Source organism: Balaenoptera acutorostrata, chromosome 2, assembly GCF_949987535.1.
Source record: "Balaenoptera acutorostrata chromosome 2, mBalAcu1.1, whole genome shotgun sequence".
Taxonomy (NCBI): Eukaryota; Metazoa; Chordata; class Mammalia; order Artiodactyla; family Balaenopteridae; genus Balaenoptera; species Balaenoptera acutorostrata.
This window is the reverse complement of record NC_080065.1, coordinates 99,100,487-99,124,882: the sequence shown is the minus strand read 5'-3', so window position 1 is coordinate 99,124,882 and position 24,396 is coordinate 99,100,487. Positions and strand designations below refer to the sequence as shown.

General features: G+C 39.0%; 2 protein-coding genes across 7 annotated transcripts in view; both read right to left on the bottom strand.

Annotated features, from left to right (window-relative positions):
- ARL14EPL (ADP ribosylation factor like GTPase 14 effector protein like) overlaps nt 1–20,857 on the bottom strand; it is a 29,872-nt gene extending 9,015 nt beyond the window's left edge. Inside the window, exon 1 of one of the 4 annotated variants that reach the window (XM_057538913.1) lies at nt 20,769–20,857. The gene's annotated coding sequence lies outside the window, so the exon portion shown is untranslated. Of the gene's footprint in view, nt 1–895; nt 1,647–12,709; nt 12,794–20,768 lie in introns of those variants that run through there. The other 3 variants (XM_057538912.1, XM_057538923.1, XM_057538902.1) reach the window with 3 other exon arrangements.
- Nucleotides 20,858–22,449: 1,592 nt separating this feature from the next.
- LVRN (laeverin) overlaps nt 22,450–24,396 on the bottom strand; it is a 73,203-nt gene continuing 71,256 nt past the window's right edge. Inside the window, exons 20-21 of one of the 3 annotated variants that reach the window (XR_009007316.1) lie at nt 23,683–23,892; nt 23,037–23,158 (exon numbers count right to left, since the gene is read on the bottom strand). Coding sequence is in view for 2 of the 3 variants with exons in the window: in XM_057541789.1 (XP_057397772.1) it covers nt 22,859–23,158 (300 nt within the window). In the remaining variant the exon portion in view is untranslated. Of the gene's footprint in view, nt 23,893–24,396 lie in introns of all 3 variants that reach the window. The other 2 variants (XM_057541789.1, XM_007192124.2) reach the window with 2 other exon arrangements.

Genomic DNA, 24,396 nt, shown 5'->3' with positions numbered 1-24,396 from the left:
TTATCTCCCCCTAGAACTACTACTTTGTTAGTACTCAATTCATATTTCATAAATATTATGCTAAGAATGCTAATTATTAGGCACCTACTATGTGCCAAGCACTTTGCTAACCATTCTACATATATTATTTCATTTAATTCCACTGCAACACTCTGAACTAGATACTGTTATTTCTACTGAATATTTTACAGATGAGAAAACTGAGGCCCAGAAAGATCATTTAGGCCACAGGCGTTTAAAATCCAGACTTGTCTGACCTCCCCAACTAAGCCGTTTTGGGGATGTTACACTGCTTCAAGACTGATTTTAATGATGACCATCATCTCTACATAGGCTATTGCTAAGCGATGGGATATAATCAACCCGAGCCACACAGAGCTTGTTCAGAATGAAGCCCGGACTAGGAACAGGGGAAGATGCATTTAGATGATCATCTCAAGTTTGCCTCATCCAGTTCCTCTGTCATAGCATACACCTCCAAAGTGCGCTGGGAAAAAGGTTCCCATCTCAGACACATGAGCCACCTCTGACCTCAGGATTGGATTTGGAAGTCAGCTGGAAAGATGAAAGTCACACAAGAAAGTCATCCTTGAAAATGCCTTCAGAAATTGCTGCCTGGGAAAGGCCCTATACAGCCAGGCCTTTCTCCAGTTTCTCAGGTTAGGAATCGGATGAAGTAGTTGACTTACACACATATAGGAGCCAGCATGGTTGAAGTATGTTTACCTTTAAACCCCAGATCTATACACCCTGGCAAGTTCCATGCTCTATGAGGCCTCAGGAACTAGGTCACCCTAGAAACAGCACTGGGTCCAGAGCCCCACCTTCCTGCTCACTCTGAGGCACAGGTCACCCAGGGAAATGCAGTAAAATGACTCACACGGTAAGCACTTACCCTTATCTTCAGGATGCCTCCAGCACCGTAAGGTTGAATTTATGTAAGCTGATGGTATCTTGCACAAGGTGGAGTATTTTTTCTACTTTTATCCCTAAGGACACTAGCAAATTATCAAAAGAGGAAAAGCGTTCAGTTTAAACTCTTGCTCAAAAGTTGGTCTCCACTTTTACTCAGTAGCAGATAAAGGGGTTTATTCAGAGACACTACCTGTCAGACACCCCTCAGAAAATATTTAGAAGTAAAACACACACGCATATTTTCATTCAAAGCCCTTGCAGTAGAGAGTCAAGCTATTTCAATCTCATTCTGTCTCTAGCCTCAGTTCCCATGCTTGGTAAAAATGACAGATCACTGAGATAATTGGCAGGTGAGCCAAATCCCACCAGGGACATATTTGGGAGAGAAACAACTGCTGTGCTGGTGATCAATTCAATCATTCCCTTGCTGCTCCCTCCCAGATGATTCAACTGTTTTCAAAGCCACAAAACTCCGTAACCTCCAACAAAGTCTCCACTGCCATTTGTCTGTAAGAATTAAAAGTAATTTTGATCCAAGCCTTTGAGAGTGTTTTTAGATAAACAATGTTAATGCTTTAGAAACAACTTTATTTGCAGTGTGTAAAGATTCTTAGGAACACTTTTATTGCTGGATTTGCCAAAACACACACACACACACACACACACACACACCCACCCTTCTGTGGCTCAATGTAAAATAATGTGAAAACGCTATCATATATTTAAAATAATTTGAAATGCACTCAGCAGAGAATCTGATAAGCTATGTAACCATATCATTGCTTTTTTTTTTTTTTTTTTTTTTTGCTAACGCTGGGAAGGCTACAGTCTGGGGTCGCTCTGAAACCAAAGCCACTGAAGGGCTCTTCTGGGTCAGTTACAGATCAGCATCCCCGAGGGCCTCTCTACTCACACCTCACTTATAATCTGGATCTCTTGAATTATACATTTAGATTCTTCCTTGCAACTTTAAGGATTATAAAAAACAGAAATATGTCTGCTTACTCTGCCCCATCGATGGAAAGCAGAGAAGGAAGAAAATTCTTTTATGAGACAGCAGCCTGGGACATTTCAGCCTTTTGCTGATAAATATACATTCAGCATTGTCCTAGATAAATATACTTCAAAACCACTCATCCCATACTTCAAGTGTGGAGGTCCTTTGTTCTAGATCCCTAACGTCTTTTTATGCTCATTTCTTAGTTTTCAGTTTCATGCCTGCAACAAAAAGAACCCCAACTTTCTTCTGCTCTTAACTACAACACATTAATATGGCAATATCATTCAGAGTCAACATTCCGTGACCTGCTTTTGCCTCTTCTCTCTCTACCAGCCTCAGAGGAAATCAAGTTTAAGTGCATCATCTGAAAAGGAGCGTCTTTCCAACGATGCTTTTCACAGTTTTGTTAGTGCCTACTTCTTAATGAGAGTTGCCTTGCCAAGCTGAAGCGGTGGGCTGTAAAGAGAAAGTACACATACCTTTAAGTCGGTTGACAAAGAAGGGAAGAACACTGGACAAAAAGAGAAACTGTACTGCCTTGTTTCCTTTGTTTTGCTGAGAAACCATAGAACCCTCCGGAGGAAAAGTCAGAAGGCCCCTAAGGTGCTCCTTAACTCTCGTAATAGTGGCTGAGAGGAGGAGAGGTGGAAAAACGGAGGGGGTGGGAGGTGGGTGTAATTGTTAACTCTCTCTTCCACCACGAGTCTATCGAAAATCATATGAAATCAGGAAATGATCATTCATCTGCTCATCCATCTTGCATCTGCAATAAGCAGTGAATCTAGAGTTTACGATTTGACTGTACTGCTCAGTGTCACATCTCGACTTCAGATATTCAACTAATGTTAACAGCCAATTGTTGCCTGGCTATTTTTATACTTCAGTGTAAATAGCCCAGTATATATACACACACACTCTCACACACATTATAGATACATATATGTAGTATTCTTGCAAAGAACAAGGAAAGGAAACAAAATCGTCAGTTACAAGAGCTTCAAACCCATCAGGCAATGATATAAAACCTGAAGGTGGTGCCGGAATTAAATTTATTTGACCTGAACTTTATATCCGTTAAGGAACTGCTATGTTTTTGAGATTACACTGTAAGTACTGCATATAAAAAATATACATGATATTGCATATATATATTTAAACTAAAAACCATTTAGGAAAAAACTGGGTTGTCCCAGGAGAAAACTAAACCACGTTTATAAGCTGTGACTAAGACATATTAATCTCTAAATGACAGCCCCTCTAATCATTGTCCTCTGCCACCAGGGCTCAGCTATTGTGCTGTGAGTCATTAAAACCACTTCCCAGGCAGGTTAATACCCACCTCATTCATTTGTGAATTATAGGGTAAAAACAGCCATTTCATTCCTAATTACTTTTGCAGCAAAAACAAGGAGAGGAAACAAAACCTTCAGTTTTAAGAGCTTGCAATCCATCCGGCAGTGATGCAAAACCTTAAGGGGGTACCAGAATTAAGTATGTTTGACCTGAGCTTTATAACCATTAGGCAAAGACTATATATTTGAGATTACGCAGTAAATTTTGCCCATCAAAAATTTGTCATCTTGGGCTTCCCTGGTGGCGCAGTGGTTGAGAATCTGCCTGCCAATGCAGGGGACACGGGTTCGAGCCCTGGTCTGGGAAGATCCCACATGCCGCGGAGCAACTGGGCCCGTGAGCCACAACTACTGAGCCTGCGCGTCTGGAGCTTGTGCTCCACAACAAGAGAGGCCGCGACAGTGAGAGGCCCGCGCACCGCGATGAAGAGTGGCCCCCACTCGCCGCACCAAGAGAAAGCCCTCGCACAGAAACGAAGACCCAATACAGCCATAAATAAATAAATAAATAAAAATTAAAAAAAAAAATGAAAAATATCCCCCAGGAATCTGAAAACAAAGACTAGATTCCAAAATAATTACTGTGAATGTACAGGGAGCATATCTCTTAAAAAAAAAAAAAATTTGTCATCTTGCCATTTAAGAATTGCCAATTCCATCTTGCCAATTAAGGATTGATAAACCTCAAATCATGTAAAACTCCTACCAGACTTTTTCCACAGTCAATCACACCTTACAAAAATACATGCTTTGGCCAATGTTTAGCTTTATTCTTTTTCATTTTTAAAAAAATTAATTTTTTTTATACAGCAGGTTCTTATTAGTTATCTATTTTATACATATTAGTGTATATATGTCAATCCCAATCTCCCAATTCATCCCACCACCACCCCCTGACCGCCCACTTTACCCCCTTGGTGTCCATACGTTTGTTCGCTACATCTGTGTCTCTATTTCTGCCTTGCATACTGGTTCATCTGTACCATTTTTCTAGATTCCAGATATATGCGTTAATATATGATATTTTTTCTCTTTCTGACTTACTTCACTCTGTATGACAGTCTCTAGGTCCATCCACATCTCTACAAATGACCCAATTTCGTTCCTTTTTATGGCTGAATAATATTCTTACACACTTAACAGGAGAAGGTACTTTTCACGGATCTTGCCACACAAGATGCTACAGAAAGAACAAACATATCAAGGGCCAAATACAAGGCAGTAATCCTCTTAAAACTGGAGGAAAATCTTCTAAAGGATACGGATTGTGACCAACCAAGAAGAGTCCCAACTGAAAACCTTTTTCAAAAATTTAAGTGCTAAGAAATAAATGTGCCACAAGTTCAAAAGTTATTACTTCCTCTTATTTCTTCAATTTAGAAAAGAATATAGGGGATTTCCCTGGTGGTCCAGTGGTTAAGACTCTGCGCTCCCAATGCAGGGGACACGGGTTCGATCCCTGGTTGGGGAACTAAGATCCCGCGTGCTACCCAGCACGGCCAAAAAAAGAAAAAAGAATATAAATTATATAAAATAATTTCCTGTGTTATTTCCAAGTTTCTCAAGTAAAATCTAATGGCCTTTTTTTTTTATAGCACAGGGAACTATATTCAATATCTTGTAATAACCTGTAATGGAAAAGAATCTGAAAAACAACATATATATATATATACATGCATCACTGAATCACTTTGCTGTACACTTGAAACTAACACAACATTGTAAGTTAACTATACCTCAATTAAAAAAAAAATAGAGACCTGGCTAAAAAAAAAAAAAATCTAATAGCTTTTCAAACTAATGATTTAAGTAGCAAATCTTCAGAGGAACTTTACATCATTTTTTAAAAAGATAACAGTAAAATTTTAAATGATGGAAGAGTATTTTTTAAAGTTCATAGTACCTTGCTAAATTTGCTAGTCCTGAATTTATTGCACTTTGACATGACTTTGACTAAGAAAAAAATTTTTTTTCCTCTTCAGATGTTCTTAGGTTTTCTAGACCTTAAGTTGATGTAATTTAAAATTGGTTGCTTTTTAAAAATTAAGGATTCACATACTAAAACATTCCTCAGTTACCTGTTAATTCCTGGAGAGTAAAATTCTTTATGCTCATGAGTTACATAATTTAATTTGTCAGTTTGTAGCTATCTGTGTATGAATTTGTAACATACACTGTATAGTTGACCCTTGATCAACATGGGTTTGAAATGCACAGGTCCACTTATACACGGGATTTTTTTTTCAATATTAAATACTACAGTACTACACTAGCCACGGATGGTTGAATCTGCTGATGGTTGAATCCGTGGATTGTGAAAAACCTCAGACACAGAGGAACTCTGGATATGGAGGGCTGACTACAAGTTATACTTGGATTTTTGCCATCATAGTGGGTCAGCACCCCAAACCCCACATTGTTCAAGGGTCAACTGTTACTTTAAAAATAACACCACTCATAAGCTCATTTATTGTAGTATTGTTTAAACTGTGAAATACTGGAATGCCCAGGCACAGGGGAGTGGCTGAATAAAGTATGGTACATCCACATGTACCATAAACATAGAGTACTATACAGCTGTGAAAAAAGAATAAGGAAGATCTCTATGAAGTGATATAGAGTGATTTCCAGAGTATACTATTAAATGAAAATAACATAGTACAAAAGAGTATTTAGCCTTCATGTAAGAAGGTATACTACCCTCATGTAAGAAAGAAGAGGATATAAGAAAATTTGTTACTTGTAGCCAAATAATCTTAATAAACTTAATGTGATGTAGGGTGTGGCTTATAAAATAATTAAAAAGTCACTGACTTTGAGAGTCATGAAGATCTAGGGAGGGGCTGTGGTAGGAAACTCTGTAGTTTAACTTCTTAAATGCATTAGCAGCCTTCTAAGCAGCTACTGAACAAGCTCTCACTGGGCTTATCCAACCCTCTACTGGAAAGATCTCAAAGAGACAAATCCTTACTGTCTGGTGAATTACAGGTTCACTGTGGGTTTTGTTTGATTAAGGTACTGTTACATTGTGAAGCTCTAGTGAGTTGTACTTTTGAAAGAACAAACTTCCTAGTGGGAAACACCATGAAGGATCAGAAGCGAATGAAGCTGGTAATCTGAACTAGGACCAGTGGTTCCATCACTGGAGGTGCTCACTGGGATCTCTTACGACTACTCTTCAGATCATTCACTTAGCAAGCATTGATTAAATACCGCTATTGGTAGGCACTAATAAAACGACAAATAAGACATGGTTCTTGTCCTCAAAGAGCTCAAGTCTAGTAGAAGGAGATATGTAAACAAATAAATACAAGATGTGTATCACACGTGCTCAGGACACTGCCAGGGCCAGTGGAGGGAGTGGAGGAACAGCTGGTTTTCCCTGGGAAGAGAGGTATCAAGAAGGGCTCCCGGGGCTTCCCTGGTGGTGCAGTGGTTGAGAATCTGCCTGCCAATGCAGGGAACACGGGTTCGAGCCCTGGTCTGGGAGGATCCCACGTGCCGCGGAGCAACTGGGCCCGTGAGCCACAACTACTGAGCCTGAGCGTCTGGAGCCTCTGCTCCGCAACAAGAGAGGCCGCGATAGTGAGAGGCCCGCGTGCACCGCGATGAAGAGTGGCCCCCACTCGCCGCAACTGGAGAAAGCCCTCACACAGAAACGAAGACCCAACACAGCCAAAAATAAACATAATAAATAAATAATAAATAAAAATTTTTTTAAAAAAAAAAGAAGGGCTCCCAAGGAGAGGTGGCAATTGAGTTAATCTTAAAAAATGGACAGGGAAAACTCAGGTAGAGAGGGAGTGGGGTGTGTATTCTAGGAGGATGGAGCTGCTCCAAGCAAAAGCTGTAGGTAGGAGGAGAAGAGACTAGTGGGAGGTGGGAGGGGTTGTGCTGGCTACGGTAAGGCTGAACTCCAAGTGCACTGCAATAGCATCTGTGTATTTACATAGACTCTAATGAATGTCATTGCCAATGACAAAAATAGGGCGGTTGGTGGGCAGATGAAATGAGGCAAGGGAGAGGAGAATTAGCAGAGTTATGCAACTTCAGGACCCCCAGCAGCTCCGTTTTGGAAAACCATTAAGATGGTGTTACACAATTTCTTACCTGAATAGAGATCAGTATAAGTGTACATGTTGTACAGGTGAACAATTTTCTTTTTAAAAACATTGAATTGTTTTACCATATTACTATTATATTTACTACTATTATTATATATTTACTATTATTTGTTATTAGCATTTTATTTGTTATTACTAGAACATAATTAATATTATGCTAATACTGCTCTACTAATTTGATTTACTAACGTCATAGAGCACTTCATGAACTCTTTCATTCTCAGAACACGTTTCATATTTGCTGTACCTAAATTTGTTCCTGTTACTCTTTCTTCCAGGAATGCCTTCCCATCACACCTTAAAAAAATTATAGACATTTGTTGTGTAACAAAAGCTTTAAAACAGGCATCTTTGACCCAGCAATTCCTCTTTGGGGAATTTCTTCTAAGAAAAGACAAAGCTCTTTGCAAAAGTTCACATCTTGTATAACTGCTAGATTATAGAGTTCCTAGGTTGGGAGAGTAAAAATTTAATGACTTAATTATCAAACAAAATTATATAATACAATGTAGCCATTAAAATGATATCATGGAACTGTATTTGTTAATAAGACAAAAGATACACATACTTTACTGTTAAAGAAGTAGATTCCAAATGAGACTCTAGAGGGATTTTTTCCCCCTTTTTAAGACAGTTTTAGTAGGTCACGTATTTCTAGGACCTTAATTTTAACCATTTCTCCAAAGTTTTCAAACTTATTGACATAAATTTTTTCATAATAGCATCAAGTTTTCTTTTATGTCTGCAGCATCTGTTGTTATCTCTCCCTTTTTATTCCTAGTACTAGTGTTTTACTACTTCTCTCTCAAACATTTCTCATCTTGTCAAAGAAAAGCTCTCTCCTCTTTCTTTCTTTCTTTCTTTCTTTCTTTCTTTCTTTCTTTCTTTCTTTGTCTTTCTGTCTTTCTTCCTTTCTCTCCTTCTTTCTTTCTTTCTTTCTTTTCTATTTCATGTCCTTCTATTTTGGTTATATTTTAATTTTATTTTTCCATTGTCTTAAGATGTATGCTTAGCTCATTTATTTTGATTCCTATTTTTCTAATATAAGCATTTTTGGACATAAATCTCAGTAGGTTTGTCTCAGCCAGCTCAGTTTACTTTTTCTCTTCTTCTCTCCTTTTATCATATCTCTTTTGAATCCTATCTCTGATTTGATTTTTTGTTTCAAAGAGGAAATGTTTCCTAATTTTTTTTTATTCCATGGAGAACTTTGTTCATATTTTCTTCTGCTTTATGGTGTATTTGTTCTGCTATGTATTTTTTATCAGTTATTTGGTTTTTCTTTCTTCCTAGTGCCTTTGCAGAGGTTCCATTCTGATCCTTCCTGATTATCTCTGGTCTTTGCATGGAGGCCATTCTTTCTGGCTTCACATGTGCTCCTGACTTGCAATTCAGCTTGGAATGTCCCTGGTTCTTTTACTGATCAATACTAGTACCTGCAGGGCTGATTGCCACCCACCCTGTCTCCCCCATCCTACCACTCCAACAGCAAGTGTAGCTTGTCTGTGTGTCACCAAACTCTGCCCCATTTTCTCTGTCACTCAGGCCCCAGGGACGTGCTGGAAGCCTGTCTGAGGTTTTCAATTCCAAGGAAAGTGTTTCTAGTTTCCCTCAAGGTCTGCTACTTCATTTTGGAAGGCTCTGCATATTGTTAGTGATCCACAGAAACATATATTCGCTCTCAGATTGCTTTCACAATTGGGTCCAAATTTTACTTTATTTAGCAGTAATTATTCATGGGATGTGGTTTTCTGACTGTGCTCTGTTTCCTAAGTACATTGAATAAGGAATTTTCATCTGTTTCAGACCCCCCAGAGTTACCAGGTCAACTTGGGATCCTAACCTGGTTTCTCTGCCTTCTGTCCTTCTTCGTATCTCCACACGTCGCTACCATGGTTGTCATCCTAAAATCCTCTTACACTGCGTCACTTTCCTCCTCCAACAACTTGGTGGTGCTTTGTGATCCTCAGCCTTTGATGACATGACCTACGTCTACTTTCCCAGCCTTATTGTCACTGCATCCTTCATTAACCTGACACTAAATGACAGGAATGTTCCCACCTCCAGGACCCACTTTATGCTTTCCTCCCAGTCCCCCTGCCCAATGAGGGTCAGCACCCCTGCTTCTATGTCTCCAAGCTTGTGCTGTAGTTAATCATCTACATACTTATCTCTCATGATAGACTTCTCTCACTTCAGAGCAGCATCTGTAAGACTTCTTCATTCTATAGCATGTGTCACAGCAACTAGCACACTGGTGTTCAATACACAGACACTAACAGAAAGGAGCAATGCCACATTTACTGCTGGAAATAGTAATCTGGGGATCTGTTTCCTGGGAATCTGAGCAATATATTGCACTTTTCCTAGGGTCTAACCCACTCCCTCAACCCTATCTCTATCCCACCCTGCCCAGTTAAGTTGGAGGGTAAGATCCCTGCCTTGCATAATTGGCAAAGCAAACCTTAAGGTTCACACACAACAGGGCCTGAGAGCACTCCCTCCCAAAGAATCTCACATCTGTAATGTGTCCTCTCTTTCTACTACTGTTGTAACCTGAATCAGCATAGTGTTGATCTCAAACTTGTGTTTTTCTTATTTAAAAAACTGAAACAGACTCACAGACATAGAAAACAAACTCATGGTTACCAAAGGGGAAACTGGGGGGGGGGGGAGGGATAAGTTGGGAGTTTGGGATTAACAGATACACACTACTGTATATAAAATAGATAAACAACAAGGAACTACTGTATAGCACAGGGAACTAGATTCAATATCTTACAATAAACTATAATGGAAAAGAGTCTGAAAAAGAATATATATATATATATATATATATATATCTCACATGTATAACTGAATCACTTTGCTGTACACCTGAAACTACCACAACATTGTAAGCCAACTATACTTCAACAAAAAAACCCCCAAAACACAAAACACAAACCAAACCTCATGATAACATATTCTTGTATGTATAAAGAAAAAACGCTAGCTATTGACGGTAGGTATCTCCAGATTTTTGTCTTACGCTTTATTATTTTCTACACTTATCCATTTCCTGTAATAAACATGTACCTTACAATTTTTTAAAGTATTAATAAATATTTTTAAAGATACTTCTGAGAATAAATGTACAGTTCTCTCATAGTATTGCAAAAATAAATACTTCCAGCAGATGGCGCAAAACCTTAATCTAGAATTAAAATAGATTTAAAAAACAATAACCCTTACTACTGCAAGAATGCCATGTAGAGGGGATGTTTCTTAGTGACCAAGGATCAGTCAAAATGCACACTGGCTCTAGAATTCTTGTGTTCACCCAATGTAATTTGTTTGACTTCTACAGTCAAATGTGAGTCATTTCAGAGGTAAAGAAGGGGACTCTGAAGAGGGGATGTGTGGAGTCTGCAGCCCAAGATGACTTATGTAGTGTCAACGTGATGTCGCACCTGCAAAGGGCTTTGCAGATCATATAGTCCATCAGTTTTCACACACTGCTTTTTAGATTTTTCTCTAAATAAACCCTAATATATGAAGCCAACAAAACTGGAGCTATCCTAATTGAAGTGGGGATTGGGGACAAGAGCCATCCTAAGCATTCTCTTTGTCCAAGCTTCCCCAACCCTAACCCACCCCCTCACCCGTGGCTGACATAATCAAGAATTGGCTATACTTAATCAACAGCTATGCAATCCATAAAATAAGTCTAAGAAGCCCTAGAGAAAACCACTAATGCAGTGCAATACTTTCACTTTGTTGCTGAGAAAAGGGATGCTCAGAGGAGGAGAGTTTCCAATATGAAATGAGAACATATATAAAACCAACAAAAAAAAGTCATTAATTGCTTTTAAAAGAAAAACATCAATAAGGACATTCAAAATGCATCAGTAAATTCAACACTAATAGATTCCACACATTTGACATCTGCAATTAGAATTTATGTTGAATTAAATTTCTGATATATTTAACTTAGGATTCACTTAAATCCTTTTTATGATTTATGATTTAAAAATCCTTTTTATGGTTTATGCAAACTACAGGAACGCAGCATTTCAGCTAAAGCTAGCTTTCATGAGTAACATAGCATATTCTTGGGTAATGTAAGCATATTCATTTGTATCAATAAAGTTTACTTATATCAATAAAGTATCCTTAAGCTGTACTTCCTGTACAGTCTGTATTTCAAAATGAAATTATAAACCATAATAAATAGTGATTTGACAGCATGAAGCCAGTTTTTTTAGAACATTTGCAATTCCATAAAAATCTGTCTAAATAATGTTTGCAAAGTAGAAGCAACAACCTATTTAAATGCATTCACCTAAAGTTTCTTTTCAGTACAAGTCCAAATTTAACTTTCTTTAAAAAGTCATCTTTAGAAAGTTTTCCTTTGTGTTGAACAACCATATCTACATGAAGCACTGCCTGTTATTTCTAAGAGCTGCCTGCTGTCTGGCTTACCGTAGGTGCGTGTGGATTAAAAATGTTCACCTGTGCCTTCTCAGCATATTAACCATGTCCTAAGCTGACAGTTAAAATAAAAACCCAAAGCAAATGGGGTTTGGCGGTAAACGAGTTGATCTTAAATTCTGACTTCTGCCTCTCCCAGCACTGTGGCCTTAAGCCTCTGTTTCCCCATGTGTTAAAATCAGAATAATTATACTGACCTGAGTAGGTTATTAAGCCATTGTCTGTCAGTTCCAAATCCACCTTTTTATTCTCAGCTGTGTAATGTTAGGGACCCTGCAAACCATGCTTTGATTTTGCAAGCTCTGCCAACAGGGGGCGCTGAGGGACAAGAGAAGGCTGGAGGAGCAAAAGGGCTTGCTCCTTCCTGTTTGCTTCTTGTTTCTGCCAGCAACACCTCAGCGATGATTCTTGCTCCTGACAGTGGCTGTTGGATTCCAGTTCTCAGGATCCCACCCCCATCCCTTAGACCCAGCCTAATGTGTCCCCTCAGAGATATCAGCACCAGCTGCCCAGAGTCCCCACCCCCATAGGTGACCCACAAACTGGAGGATAATCACAATTGCAGAGGTTCTCCCCAAGGAGTGAGGAGTCCAAGCCCCACATTGGACTTCCCGGCCCAGGGGTTCTGCACTGGGAAGATGAGCCCCCAGGACATTTGGCTTTGAAGGCCAGTGGGGCTTCCTTTTGGAAGAGCCAGAAGGCTGTGGGAAAGAGACTCCACTCTTAAAGGGCGTGCACAAAAGTCTCACACTTTCCGGGACCCAGGGCAGAAGCAGTAATTTGAAAGGAGCCTGGGTCAGACCCACTTGCTTATCCCAGAGAAGCAGGAGGCAATTGGGACTCACCCTGGGGACACAGACGCTGGCAGCAGCCATTTGTGGGAGCTCATCCAGCCACGAGGACACTGGTGGTGGTAAACGCCATTTCAGAATCCTCCCTTTAGCTTATTAGTGCTGGGGCCAGGCCCCACCCACCAGCCAGTCTGCACTAGACTTGGATCGCTCCAGGCCAAGCAGCTAGCTGGGAAGGGACACAGCACCACCGATTAGCAGGCAGCCTGCTGAAGGATCCCCTGAACTCCAGCCAGGTCAGGACACAACCCCACCCACCAGAGGCCTGGCACTAACACCCGGGACTCCTGGGTCCCCACAGCCAGAGACCCTAGGACCCAAATGCACCCATCAGTGGGCTGGCACTAGCTCTAGCCTATCTCACCTGTGTGCCAACACCAACTTTGGGGCCACTGGGGCCCCACAGCTAGAGACCCCAGGACCTGGATCTGCCAGTAGGCTGGCATTAGCCCTGGGACTTGACCTCAACCTCCAGTGGGTGGAAACCAGCCCAGGGAGCTTCTGGGCCCACGACCCCACAAACAAGCAGGCATACACAAGCCCTGGGACAACTGAGGCCCCACAGCCAGCTGTGTCAAGACCTGGTCCACTCACTAGCAGGCTGGTAGCATCCCATGTTGTCTTGGGCCCCAGCCCTGCCCAATAGCAGAATGACCCCAGTTCTGGAGCACCCCAGACTCTGCAACCACAGCCCCACCCACCAGCAGGCTAAAGTGCCTCCAGGAACCCTGGCCCAGCAGCCAGCCACCCTGGGACCTGGATCCACCTACCAGTGGGCCAGCACTGGCCCTGGGATCCCCTGGGCTTTGTAGCCAGCAGTGTCATGACCCAGCCTTGCCCACCACTGAGCTGGCACCAGCACTGGGACTCCCCTGGCCATGTAGCCAGTCATGTCAGGATCCAGCCCCGCCCACCAGTGGCTGGCAGCCTCCACACCAGGCAGGGCCTGGCAACCAACAAGACTAGGGGCCAGCCACGCCGACTGCACCCACAGTAGTCAGCCCACCACAACAGAAGGATCCATGCAGCCCACATAGAGGGCACATCTAGAGCATACAGCACCAGTGAGCAGAGGTGAGTGAGCTGCTGGGCCCCATGGGATGTTTCTTATATAAGGGCACTTCTCCAAGATCAGAATACATAATCAACCTTCCAAATACATAAAAATAAAAACAGTGAATTAGGCAAAATGAGGCAACAGTGGAATGTGTTCCAGATGAAGGAACAAGATAAAACCCCAGAAGAAGAACTAAGTGAAGTGGAGATAAGCAATGTCATCAATAAATAGTTGAAGGTAATAGTCATAATGATGCTCAAAGAACTCAGGAAAAGAATGGATGAACACAATGAGAAGTTTAACAAAGAGTTAGAAAATATAAAGAACCAAACAGAGTTGAAGAATACAATTACTGGAATAAAAAATACGTTAGAAGAAATCAATAGTAGATGAGATGACACAGAAGGGGAATGGTTCAGTCAACTCAGTGGAAATTACTCAAGCTGAAAAGAAAAAAGAAAAAATAATTTTAAAAAATGAGGACCATTAGGAGACCTCTGGGACAACATCAAGTGTCTTAACATTCACATTATAGCGGCCCCAGAAGGAGAGAGAGAGAGAGAGAGAGAGGGGCGGAGAACATATTTGAAGACAATAGCTGAATACTTCCTGAACCTAAAGAAGGAAACAGACGCAGACACCCAGGTCCCGGAAGCACAAGGAGTCCCAAACAGGATCAAACCAAAAAGGACCAAACCAAGACATGTAATTAAAATGGAAAAAATTAAAGATAAAGAAAATTTAAAGCAGCAAGAGAAAGGCACTAAGTTACATACAAGGGAATTCCCATAAGGCTACCAGCTGACTTTTCAGCAGAAACTCTGCAGACCAGAAGGGAGTGTCATGATAGAGTTAAAGTGATGAAAGGAAAAAACCTATAACCAAAAATACTCTACCCAACAATGCTAGCATTCAGATTTGAAGGAGAGCTCAAAAGTTTACCAGACAAGCAAAAGCTAAGAGACAGCACCATGGAACCAGCTTTACAAGAAACGTTAAAGGGACTTCTCTAAGCAGAAAAGGCTACAACTAGAAATATGAAAATTACAAAAGGAAAAATCTCATTGGTAAAGGCAAATATATAGTAAACGTAGGAAATCAACCACTCAAGAAGCTAGTAGGAAGGTTAAGACAAAGTAGTAAAATCATCTATACCCACAGTAAGTAGTTAAGGGATACACAAAACAAAAAAATATAAAATATGATGTCAAAAACAGTAAATGTGAGAGGGAGGAGGAGTGCAAGGTTGTTAAAATGGGTTCCAATTTAAGAGATCAGCAACTTAAAATAATCACATATTTATATGAATTGCTATATGCAAACTTCATGGTAATCACAAACCAAAAACCTATAATAGATAAACACACACAAAAGAGAAAGGAATTTAAGCATAACACTAAAGATAGTCATCAAATCACAAGGGAATAGAGCAAAAGAAGAAAAAAGGAACAATAAAGAACCACAAAACAACCCCCAAACAATGAACAAAATGGCAATAAGTATGTACCTATCAATAATTACTTTAAATATAAATGGACTAAATGTTCCAATCAAAAGGCACAAAGTCACTGAATGGATACAAAGCCAAGACCTATCTATATGCTGTATACAAGAGATTCATTTTAGATCTAAAGACACACAGAGACTGAAAGGGAGGGGATGGAAAAAGGTACTCAATGCAAATGGAAATAACAAGAAAGGCAAGGTAGTAATACTTATATTAGATAAAATTGACTTTAAAGCAAAGACTGTAACAAAAGACAAAGAAGGACATTACATAATGATAAGTGATCAATCCAAGAAGAAAATATAGCAATTATAAATATATATGCATCCAACATACAAGCACCTAAATACATAAAGCAAATATTAGTAGACATAAAAGGAGAAGTTGACAGTAACACAACAATAGTAAGAAACTGTAACAGACCATTTACATCATTGGACAGATCATCCAGACAGAAAATCAATAAGGAAACACTGGCCTTAAATGACACATTAGACCAGATAGACTTAATATATGGATACAGAACATTTCATCCAAAAGGAGCAGAATACATATTCTTTTCAAGTGCACATGGAACATTCTCTAGGATAGCTCACATGCTAGGCCACAAAACAAGTCTGAGTAAATTTTTAAAAATTGAAATAGTAGCAAGCATCTTTTCTATGCTTTCTACAAAGCTGTGAGACTAGAAATCAACTAAAAGAAAAAAACCGCAAAGACACAAATACATGGAGGCTAAACTATATGCTACTAAACAACCAAGGGGTCATTGAAGAAATCAAAGAGAAAATAAAAAGTACCTGGAGACAAATGAAGACAAAGCATAATGATTCAAAATCTATGGGATGCAGCAAAAGCAGTTCTAAGAGGAAAGTTTATAGTGATACAAGCTTACCTCAGGAGACAAAAAAAGACTCAGATATACAACTTAATCTTACAACTAAAGGAACTAGAAAAAGAACAAACAAACCCAAAGTTAGAGAAGGAAAGAAGTAATAAAGATCAGAGCAGAAATACATTAAATAGAGACTAAAAAAACAATAGAAAAGATCAATGAAACTAAAGCTGGTTCACTGAAAAGATAAATGTAATTGATAAACCTTTAGCCAGACTCATCAAGAAAAAAAGGGAGAGGACCTAAATTGATAAAATCAAATAAAAAAGGAGACATTACAACCAATACCACAGAAATACAAAGGATCATAAGAGATTACTACAAACCATTATACTCCAATAAAATGGACAACCTAGAAGAAATGGACAAATTCTTAGAAATGTACAATCTTCCAAGACTAAATCAGGAAGAAATACCAATATTTCTTTTTGAATTGAATAGACCAATTACCAGTAGGGAAATTGAATCAGTAATTCAAAAACTCCCAACAAACAAAAGCCAGATGGCTTCACAGGTGAATTCTATGAAACATTTAAAGAAAAGTTAACACCTAATCTTTTCAAATTCTTCCAAAAAATTGCAGAGGTAACAATGCTCCCAAACTCATTCTACAAGGCCAGCATCACCCTGATAGCAAAATCAGTCAAAGATATCACAAAAAAAGAAAATTACAGGCAAATATCACTGATGAACACAGAAGCAAAAACCCTCAACAAAATATTAGCAAACCAAATCCAGTAATACATTAAAAGTATTATACATCATGATCAGGTAGGATTTATCCCAGTGATGCAAGAAAGTTTCAGTATCTGAAAATCAATAAATGTAATACATCACATTGATAAATTGAAGAATAAAAATCCTACAATCATCTCAATAAATGTAGAACACTTTTGACAAAATTCAACATCCATTTATGATAAAAACAGTTAACAAAGTGGGTATACAGGAAACAGCCCTCAACATAATAAAGGCCATATATGACAAGCCCACAGATAACATCCCATTCAATGGTGAAAAGCTGAACGCATTTCCTCTAAGATCAGGAACAAGACTCTTGTCACTTATATTTAACATAGTACTGGAAGTCCTGACCACTGCAATTAGGAAGAAGTAAAACTGGCACTGTTTGCAGATGACATGATACTACATATAGAAAATGCTACAAGACACCACCAAAAGACTATTAGAACTCATATATGAATTCAGTAAAGTTGCAGGACACAAAATTAATATACAGAAATCTGTTGTGTTTCTATACACTAACAGTGAACTACCAGAAAGAGAAATTTTAAAAAACAATCCCATTTAGAATTGTGTTAATGATAATAAAATACCTGGAAAGAAATCTAACTAAGGAGGTTAAAGACCTATATTTGGAAAACTATAAGACATTGATGAAAGAAATTGAAGATGACACAAACAAATGGAAAGATATACGGTGTTCTTGGATTGGAAAATTAATATTGTTAAAATGACCATACTACCCAAGGAAATCTAAAAATTCAATGCAATTCCTATCAAAATACCAAGGACATTTTTCACAGAACTGTAATAGATAATTCTAAAATTTGTATGGAAACACAAAAGACCCTGAAGAGCCAAAACAATCTTGAGAAAGAAGAACAATGCTGGAGGTATCACACTCTCTGACTTCAGACTATACTACAAACCTACAGTAATTGAAACAGTAGTGTACTGGCACAAAAACAGACACATAGATCAATGGAACAGAATAGAGAACCCACAAATGAACCCGCACTTATACGGGCAATTAATCTATGACAAAGGAGGCAAAACTATACAATGGGGGAACAACAGCTTCTTAAATAAATTGTGTTGGTAAAACTGGACAGCTACATGTAAAAGAATCAAACTGGACTACTTTCTCATACCATATACAAAAATAAACTCAAAATAGATTAAAAAATTAAACTAAGACCTGAAACCATAAAACTCCTAGAAGAAAAGTTGGCAGTACACTCTTGACATCAGTCTTAGCAATCTTTTTTTGGATCTATCTCCTCAGGTAAGGGAAACAAGATAAAAAATAAACAAATGGGACTGCATCAAACTAAAAAGCTTTTGCACAGTGAAGGAAACTATCAACAAAAGGAAAAGGCCTCCTACTGAATGGGAGAATATATTTGCAAATGATAGATCTGATAAGGGGATAATATACAAAATATATAAAGAATTCATAAAACTCGACATCAAAAAAACCCAAAAAACCCATTTAAAAAGCGGGCAGAGGACCTGAATAGACATTTTTTCCAAAGAAGACATACAGATGACCAACAGGCACATGAAAATATTCAACATCACCAATCATCAGGAAAATGCAAATCAAAAGCACAACGAGATACCACCTCACACCTGTCAGAATGGCTATTATCAAAAAGACAACAAATAACAATGGCTGGTAAGGATCTGGAGAAAAGGGAACTCTTGTGCACCATATGACTGAGGAATTCCACTTTCAGGTATATATCCAAAGAAAATGAAAACACTAATTAGAAAAGATATATGCACCCCTATGTTTTTTTACAGCATTATTTACAATAGCTAAGATATGGAAGCAACCTAAGTGCCCATTATTGGATGAATGGATAAAGAATATTATATGGATAAATACAATGGAATATTACTCAGCCACAAAAAAATTAAATCTTGCATTTTGCAACAACATGGATGGACCTAGAGAGTATTATGCTAAGTGAAATAAGTCAGACAGAGAAAGACAAATACAGTATGATTTCACTTATATGGGGAATCTAAAAAAACAAGACAAATGAACAAACATCAGAAACAGAGTCATAGATACAGAGAACAAAATAGGTGGTTGCCAGAAGGGAGGGAATTCTGGAGAGGAGAATAATAGGTAAGGGAGATTAAGAGGTACAAACTACCAGCTACAAGATAAATGTCACAGATATGAAATGTACAGCATGGGGAATATAGTCAGTAATTTTGTAATATCTTCGTATGGTGACGGATGGTAACTAGACTTATTGTAGTGAGCATTTTGTAATGCATAGAAATACTGAATCACTGTGTTCTGCACCAGGAACTCTCATAGCGTTGTAAGTCAATTATACTTCAAAAACAAACAAACAAACCCATATAAAGAGGTCACCTTTGTGATTACCAAAGGTGTGGGGTGGGGGAATGGGATGGGGGGTTACATGAAGGTAGTCAGAAGATATAAACTTCCGGAGACAAGCTAGTAAATACTAGGGATGTAATGTACAACATGATAAATATAATTAACACTGCTGTACATTATATATGAAAGTTGTTAAGAGAGTAAATCCTTAGAGTTCTCATCACAAGAAAAAAAATTTTTTTTTCGATTTCTTTAATTTTGTATCTATGGGAGACCATGGATGTTCACTAATCTTATTGTGGTAATCATTTCTGAAAGAAATCATACTTACTCTCTACTATGGAGCATTTTTAGGACAATCTCCTAAAATGAGACCTGAGACCCCTGGACTCACTAAGGACTGTTCTGGCTCATAGAAACTGATGGGACTAATAGACTGTGTTGATCCCAGGTAAGATATGCTAAGATTGAGGGGCCATTGTAAATGATAGAGTGATCACTGCATGAGGATAAAGAAAAAGAAACTTTTGCAAACTCCATGCTTAGTACTCATTTACTCCTCTGATATGTATCTATCAACACCCAGGGTCCAAGACTCTTCAAGTCATCAAACTAGCCCACTTTCAGCAGAAGCCTGAAAGCAGAGAAGGTGATATTTTCATTTTATTCTTCTTGGCATTATTTGTGAGGGGAAGTAAAGAGAGAGGAAGCCTTTGACCTGTCTTACTTAGTATCCTGCTACTTTTGTGGTTGGCTTTTGTACCCTTTGATATGTACCCATCATTATTTGAGTACTTCCTTATCTTTTAGTACAAAGAGATGTTCTATCTCAAATTGTCCCTTTCCTGCCCCATCCCTGAAATCAGCCATTTCCTCAAGAAGCCCTGGTTCTTTTAGCAGAGCATGGCATTTAGAAGCCAAGATCTGGGCACTGGATGTGCTCATTGTCATTGAGGTGTTGTTGCTCCCAGGCTTTCTCAGTTAGAAAGCTAAAGTCTATATCTATATCTATATTTGTATTTGCATCTATGTCTATATATATCTAGAGAGAAACTGCAAGATATGTTTACAAACACACATTTACATCTATATGTATAAATCTATCCATGTATTGAGAACAGTGAGAACTGCTAACATCAATACCTCTAATTCCAATCCAACAAAAAAAAGGGTTCATTCTAGTTTTTCCTTTTGAATATCTGCAACTCCCTTCTCCAGCAGTGAGAAACCTGAATCTTATTATCATTTGTAAATTTTCTTATTTGAACCATACCCCACTGTGGTAACCAAGCTCCCATCTCTGCCTCTCCCCCACCCCATGTGGATGTCCTCCTCTCCCGCCTCAGGCTCTGATGCCTTATGTTGAACCCTCATCCAGTCTGAGCCTCCTCTCCACCCCACTATGGGACTCCCCATTCTCACCCTGTTTGGGCTCTGACTGTCCATGTCGTAAGCTCCCTCCTTGCACCGTAGGGCCACTCTACTCACCCTTCATGGGCTCTGACATCCTGTGCCAAGCTGCTCCCTGATGTGTGGACTCCCTCTTCACCCACTCAAGCTCTTACACCTCGTTCCAGGTCCTGGGCCTCCTCAGCTGCCCCTCAGCTCCCACTGGTGTAGACGCTTACCTTGCTCTGCCTCACCTTTAGGACTGACCTGTTTATAAAAGGAAGGGAAGAGGAAGAGTTCAAATAACTCTTAAATAAGAGTTGTGCTGTGAAGAACATACTTGCTGAATGTTGTTGAATTGGTGAGAAGACTGAGCTGGAGGCAATATACGTGTAGCTTCAAATGCTTCTGACTATGCTACATAATTCTTTGTATCCGGGGAAGCAGTTACATTCACTTGTAAACCTCCTTTAAGGCTTGGGATTGGACATATTAATCCTGCTAGAGTTTGGATGGAAAAAAAGCATTCACTGGAGTAAACAGGAAAAGTAATCAAGTAGAAATCCTTTTTAAAGCTTCTTCATTCATTCTTCAGAATAAATTGCTGTACAGATTGGTCCCAGAGCTCTGAATTACAAAGCATCTAGAGTCTTCAAGACTAAGGCATTTGTTCTTTCACTTAAGGTCAGCAATGAAAAGTCACTGAATGGGTTTGAGGAGGAAAAAAGCATAAGATTATAAGGAAAACTTTAATTTCTAATTATCAAATTGAAAAAAATCATGAATACATTGTATATCTTGTTAACCTGCTTTAGGATGAACAGTATAAACTAGATGGGTCGAAAATATTGTGTTACAGTTGGCGTGCTAATAAATAAGCTGGTTTATTGGTTAATAAAGTATTTATACCATTTAGACAAATCTGACTCAGTATCACTCCCTGACTTATTGCTATCACAGTAATCAATCAATAATTACTTCTTTTTATACCAAGTATAAGGTACAATATAATAAAATGTAATGCTTATCTGGAGTAACTGGCTTCATCCAAGTAAGAAAAAATGTACATTATTCAAAATTCTTCTTCATATTTAGAGGAAGGACTATTAACCAAATATTTGGGCATTTGATTTTGGATAAACATTTTTGGTGCTGTTTAATTACTACAGAAGCTAAGATATAATGGAACTTTAATTGTCAACAAATGGTCTGAAGAGCCCAGTGTGCTCCTTTGGTGGGATCAGGGCTTGGCATCACCCAATAACAGGCATCAGGGCACGCTCAGCATCCCGAGTGCCAGCCTCCAAGCACACTTGGTCGAATGAGAGCACAGGAGGGGAGGAAGATCAAGGAGAGGGGACATGGACAACCAGGCAGAAGGAAGGAAGAGGTTACTGGAAAGGGAGAAGGAAGACAGGGGAACACAAGGGAGGGGAAGGGAGTGGAAGTGGAGGAGAGAAAGAAAGGAGGAGAAAGCAGTTGAGAGGACACGTGACATGGTTATCGAACGATGAGTTGGATGATTGGAGGAGATACAGGAAACAGAGAATGCACGTTGAAGAAAACACAGGAAGATACTGCACACATAACAATTTGAAGACATGGAGACGTTTTATTGCTTATATTTTAAATTGTTAAATTTAAAGAAAAATCTCTCTGACCTATGGCCCATGGTCAAGTCTGTGCAGGCTGTGCTTTGGTCTGTCCTCATGGCCAAGTCCCATAGCCTCCCATTCCCTCTCAGGGAGTATCTTCTTGTGAAGTGAATATGAAAGTGAACGTCTGTCTTGCATTTTAATTTGTGGGTACATTAACTTACAGAAGAAATAGGAAAAAACCCTTAGATCACATTGCCTTGAGTTTATATGACATATTTAAAGGCTTTCCATTGACATAGTTCTTAATCTTTACAGTACCACTTTGAGGTAGATAGAAGATCTGTAGTTTTACCCCCATTCTGTAAAAACAAAATTAAAATTAAAACAAGAATTAAATGGTATACACACAAAGTCTAGAGTAGGATGATTTGCCTTAGCTGTCCTGATTAAATCAGGGGTAACAAAACTAAGCTAATTCCGTACATTGTGATTGATGAAAATATTTAAAGTTGTCCAAACTACAAGCAGGTTCAATTTGGCCAAATGAAACCACATTTCAAACTTAACCTGCTGAGTGCAAAGCTATAAAGATTATGCTCTGGTTAATCTTTTAGTTCTATTACTCTTTATCTGACCATTATCCTTTGCGTTGGAGATTAGCCCATAATTGCTATTGTCTGTTGACATCATCATTTTTGCTGCTAAACTTTGGCTGAAAGAGTGTCTGTCCCACAGGTGAATTACAGTCAAGAGCTTCAGGGCAGAGCCTTGCTTTCCATTTGGTCTCCACAACAGCAATCCTACAGGTACTTCATGGATCCTACGATCCCAGGTCTCTTGGTGACACCATAAAGTTAGTAGCCAGTAAAGCGTGGCGTGATGCAGCAGGCACTGGGGAGAGAGAAATGGGCAGGAGGAGACACATTTCTTGCCTTTGGGGCACTTAACGCGGCTCACAAAATTGTCTGTTTCTTTTTTTAAAACTTGCATTTCTTTGGCTTGTCTGTCTTCTAGTGAATATTATTTTTCTGGTTTCTATTTCTTTACGCTGTTGTGTCATTTGCTCATTACTCTTTTAAATATTGAACTAAATAAACCCTAGAGTATTGCAAATCTGTATTTCCCTCAGAAAAGAATGTGCTCATTACCCAATGATGTAATATTCCACTGGCCTTCACAACAGAACAAGCAAAATTTTCTACGGTAAATTTGTTTTGCCAAGGCATTTAAAGTAAATCATGTGGTTTATAGCCCAACATGAAGCAAAATCTTCCCCAGAAATACAGCATTATTGGCAAAATCCTCAACAATCACTGAGCTTCAGGGCCAAACGTGACAAGAGGGGAAGAACAGGACTCTGAGTAGTAAATGTGACTGAAATACGAATAACAAAACGTGTGGTTTTCCAGACTCACAGAATATTGGAAGACAAAACCGTGAGCACATTATAATATGCAAGAGAAGGGCCGAAAGTTGCCACTAAATTATGTGTTTTTCTGTAGCCACGCAGCTATCCTGGCACTTCGCTCCTTGTTTTTCAGATTTTCATTCTTTATTGTCTGTAATTTGGCCTGAACTGTGAGTCTCTGGTGCTCCTCCAACATGTTACTGCAAAACTGCTGCAGCTGAAAGGACAAAGAGACGGTTGGTCCATCAGTGCAATTGAACTTCTCACTTAGGCACAGTAAGACAAAGTTCATGGTAAGTAGCGACATGATCTTGTGAATGGATGATGACAGATGGAATGAGTAGAAATGTCTGTCCCTATATGGTGTGTCCCTGAGGAGACTGTGACTGAGAAAATGTGATGAAGACCACACCTGTCCTGAAGAATCCGATGTAGACTGGAAGCTCCAGGAAGTAGGAACTTTGTTTATTCTATTCAATGCTCTATTCCCCAAGCACGTAGTAGGTGCTCAATAAAGATTTCCAGAATGCATATTGGATATTATACAAGATTTGTAGACAGAGACACATTGAGACCTTTCCTTATTTCAAAAGAAACTTTGCAACTTCCAAAGCTCAAAACTGGTATACAACATCCATGTCTTTACAAATGCTACCCTTTATTTAAGAATATTTATAGTGGATTCATCCATTGGCTAAATTCCTTCATTGAGTCAGGTCAA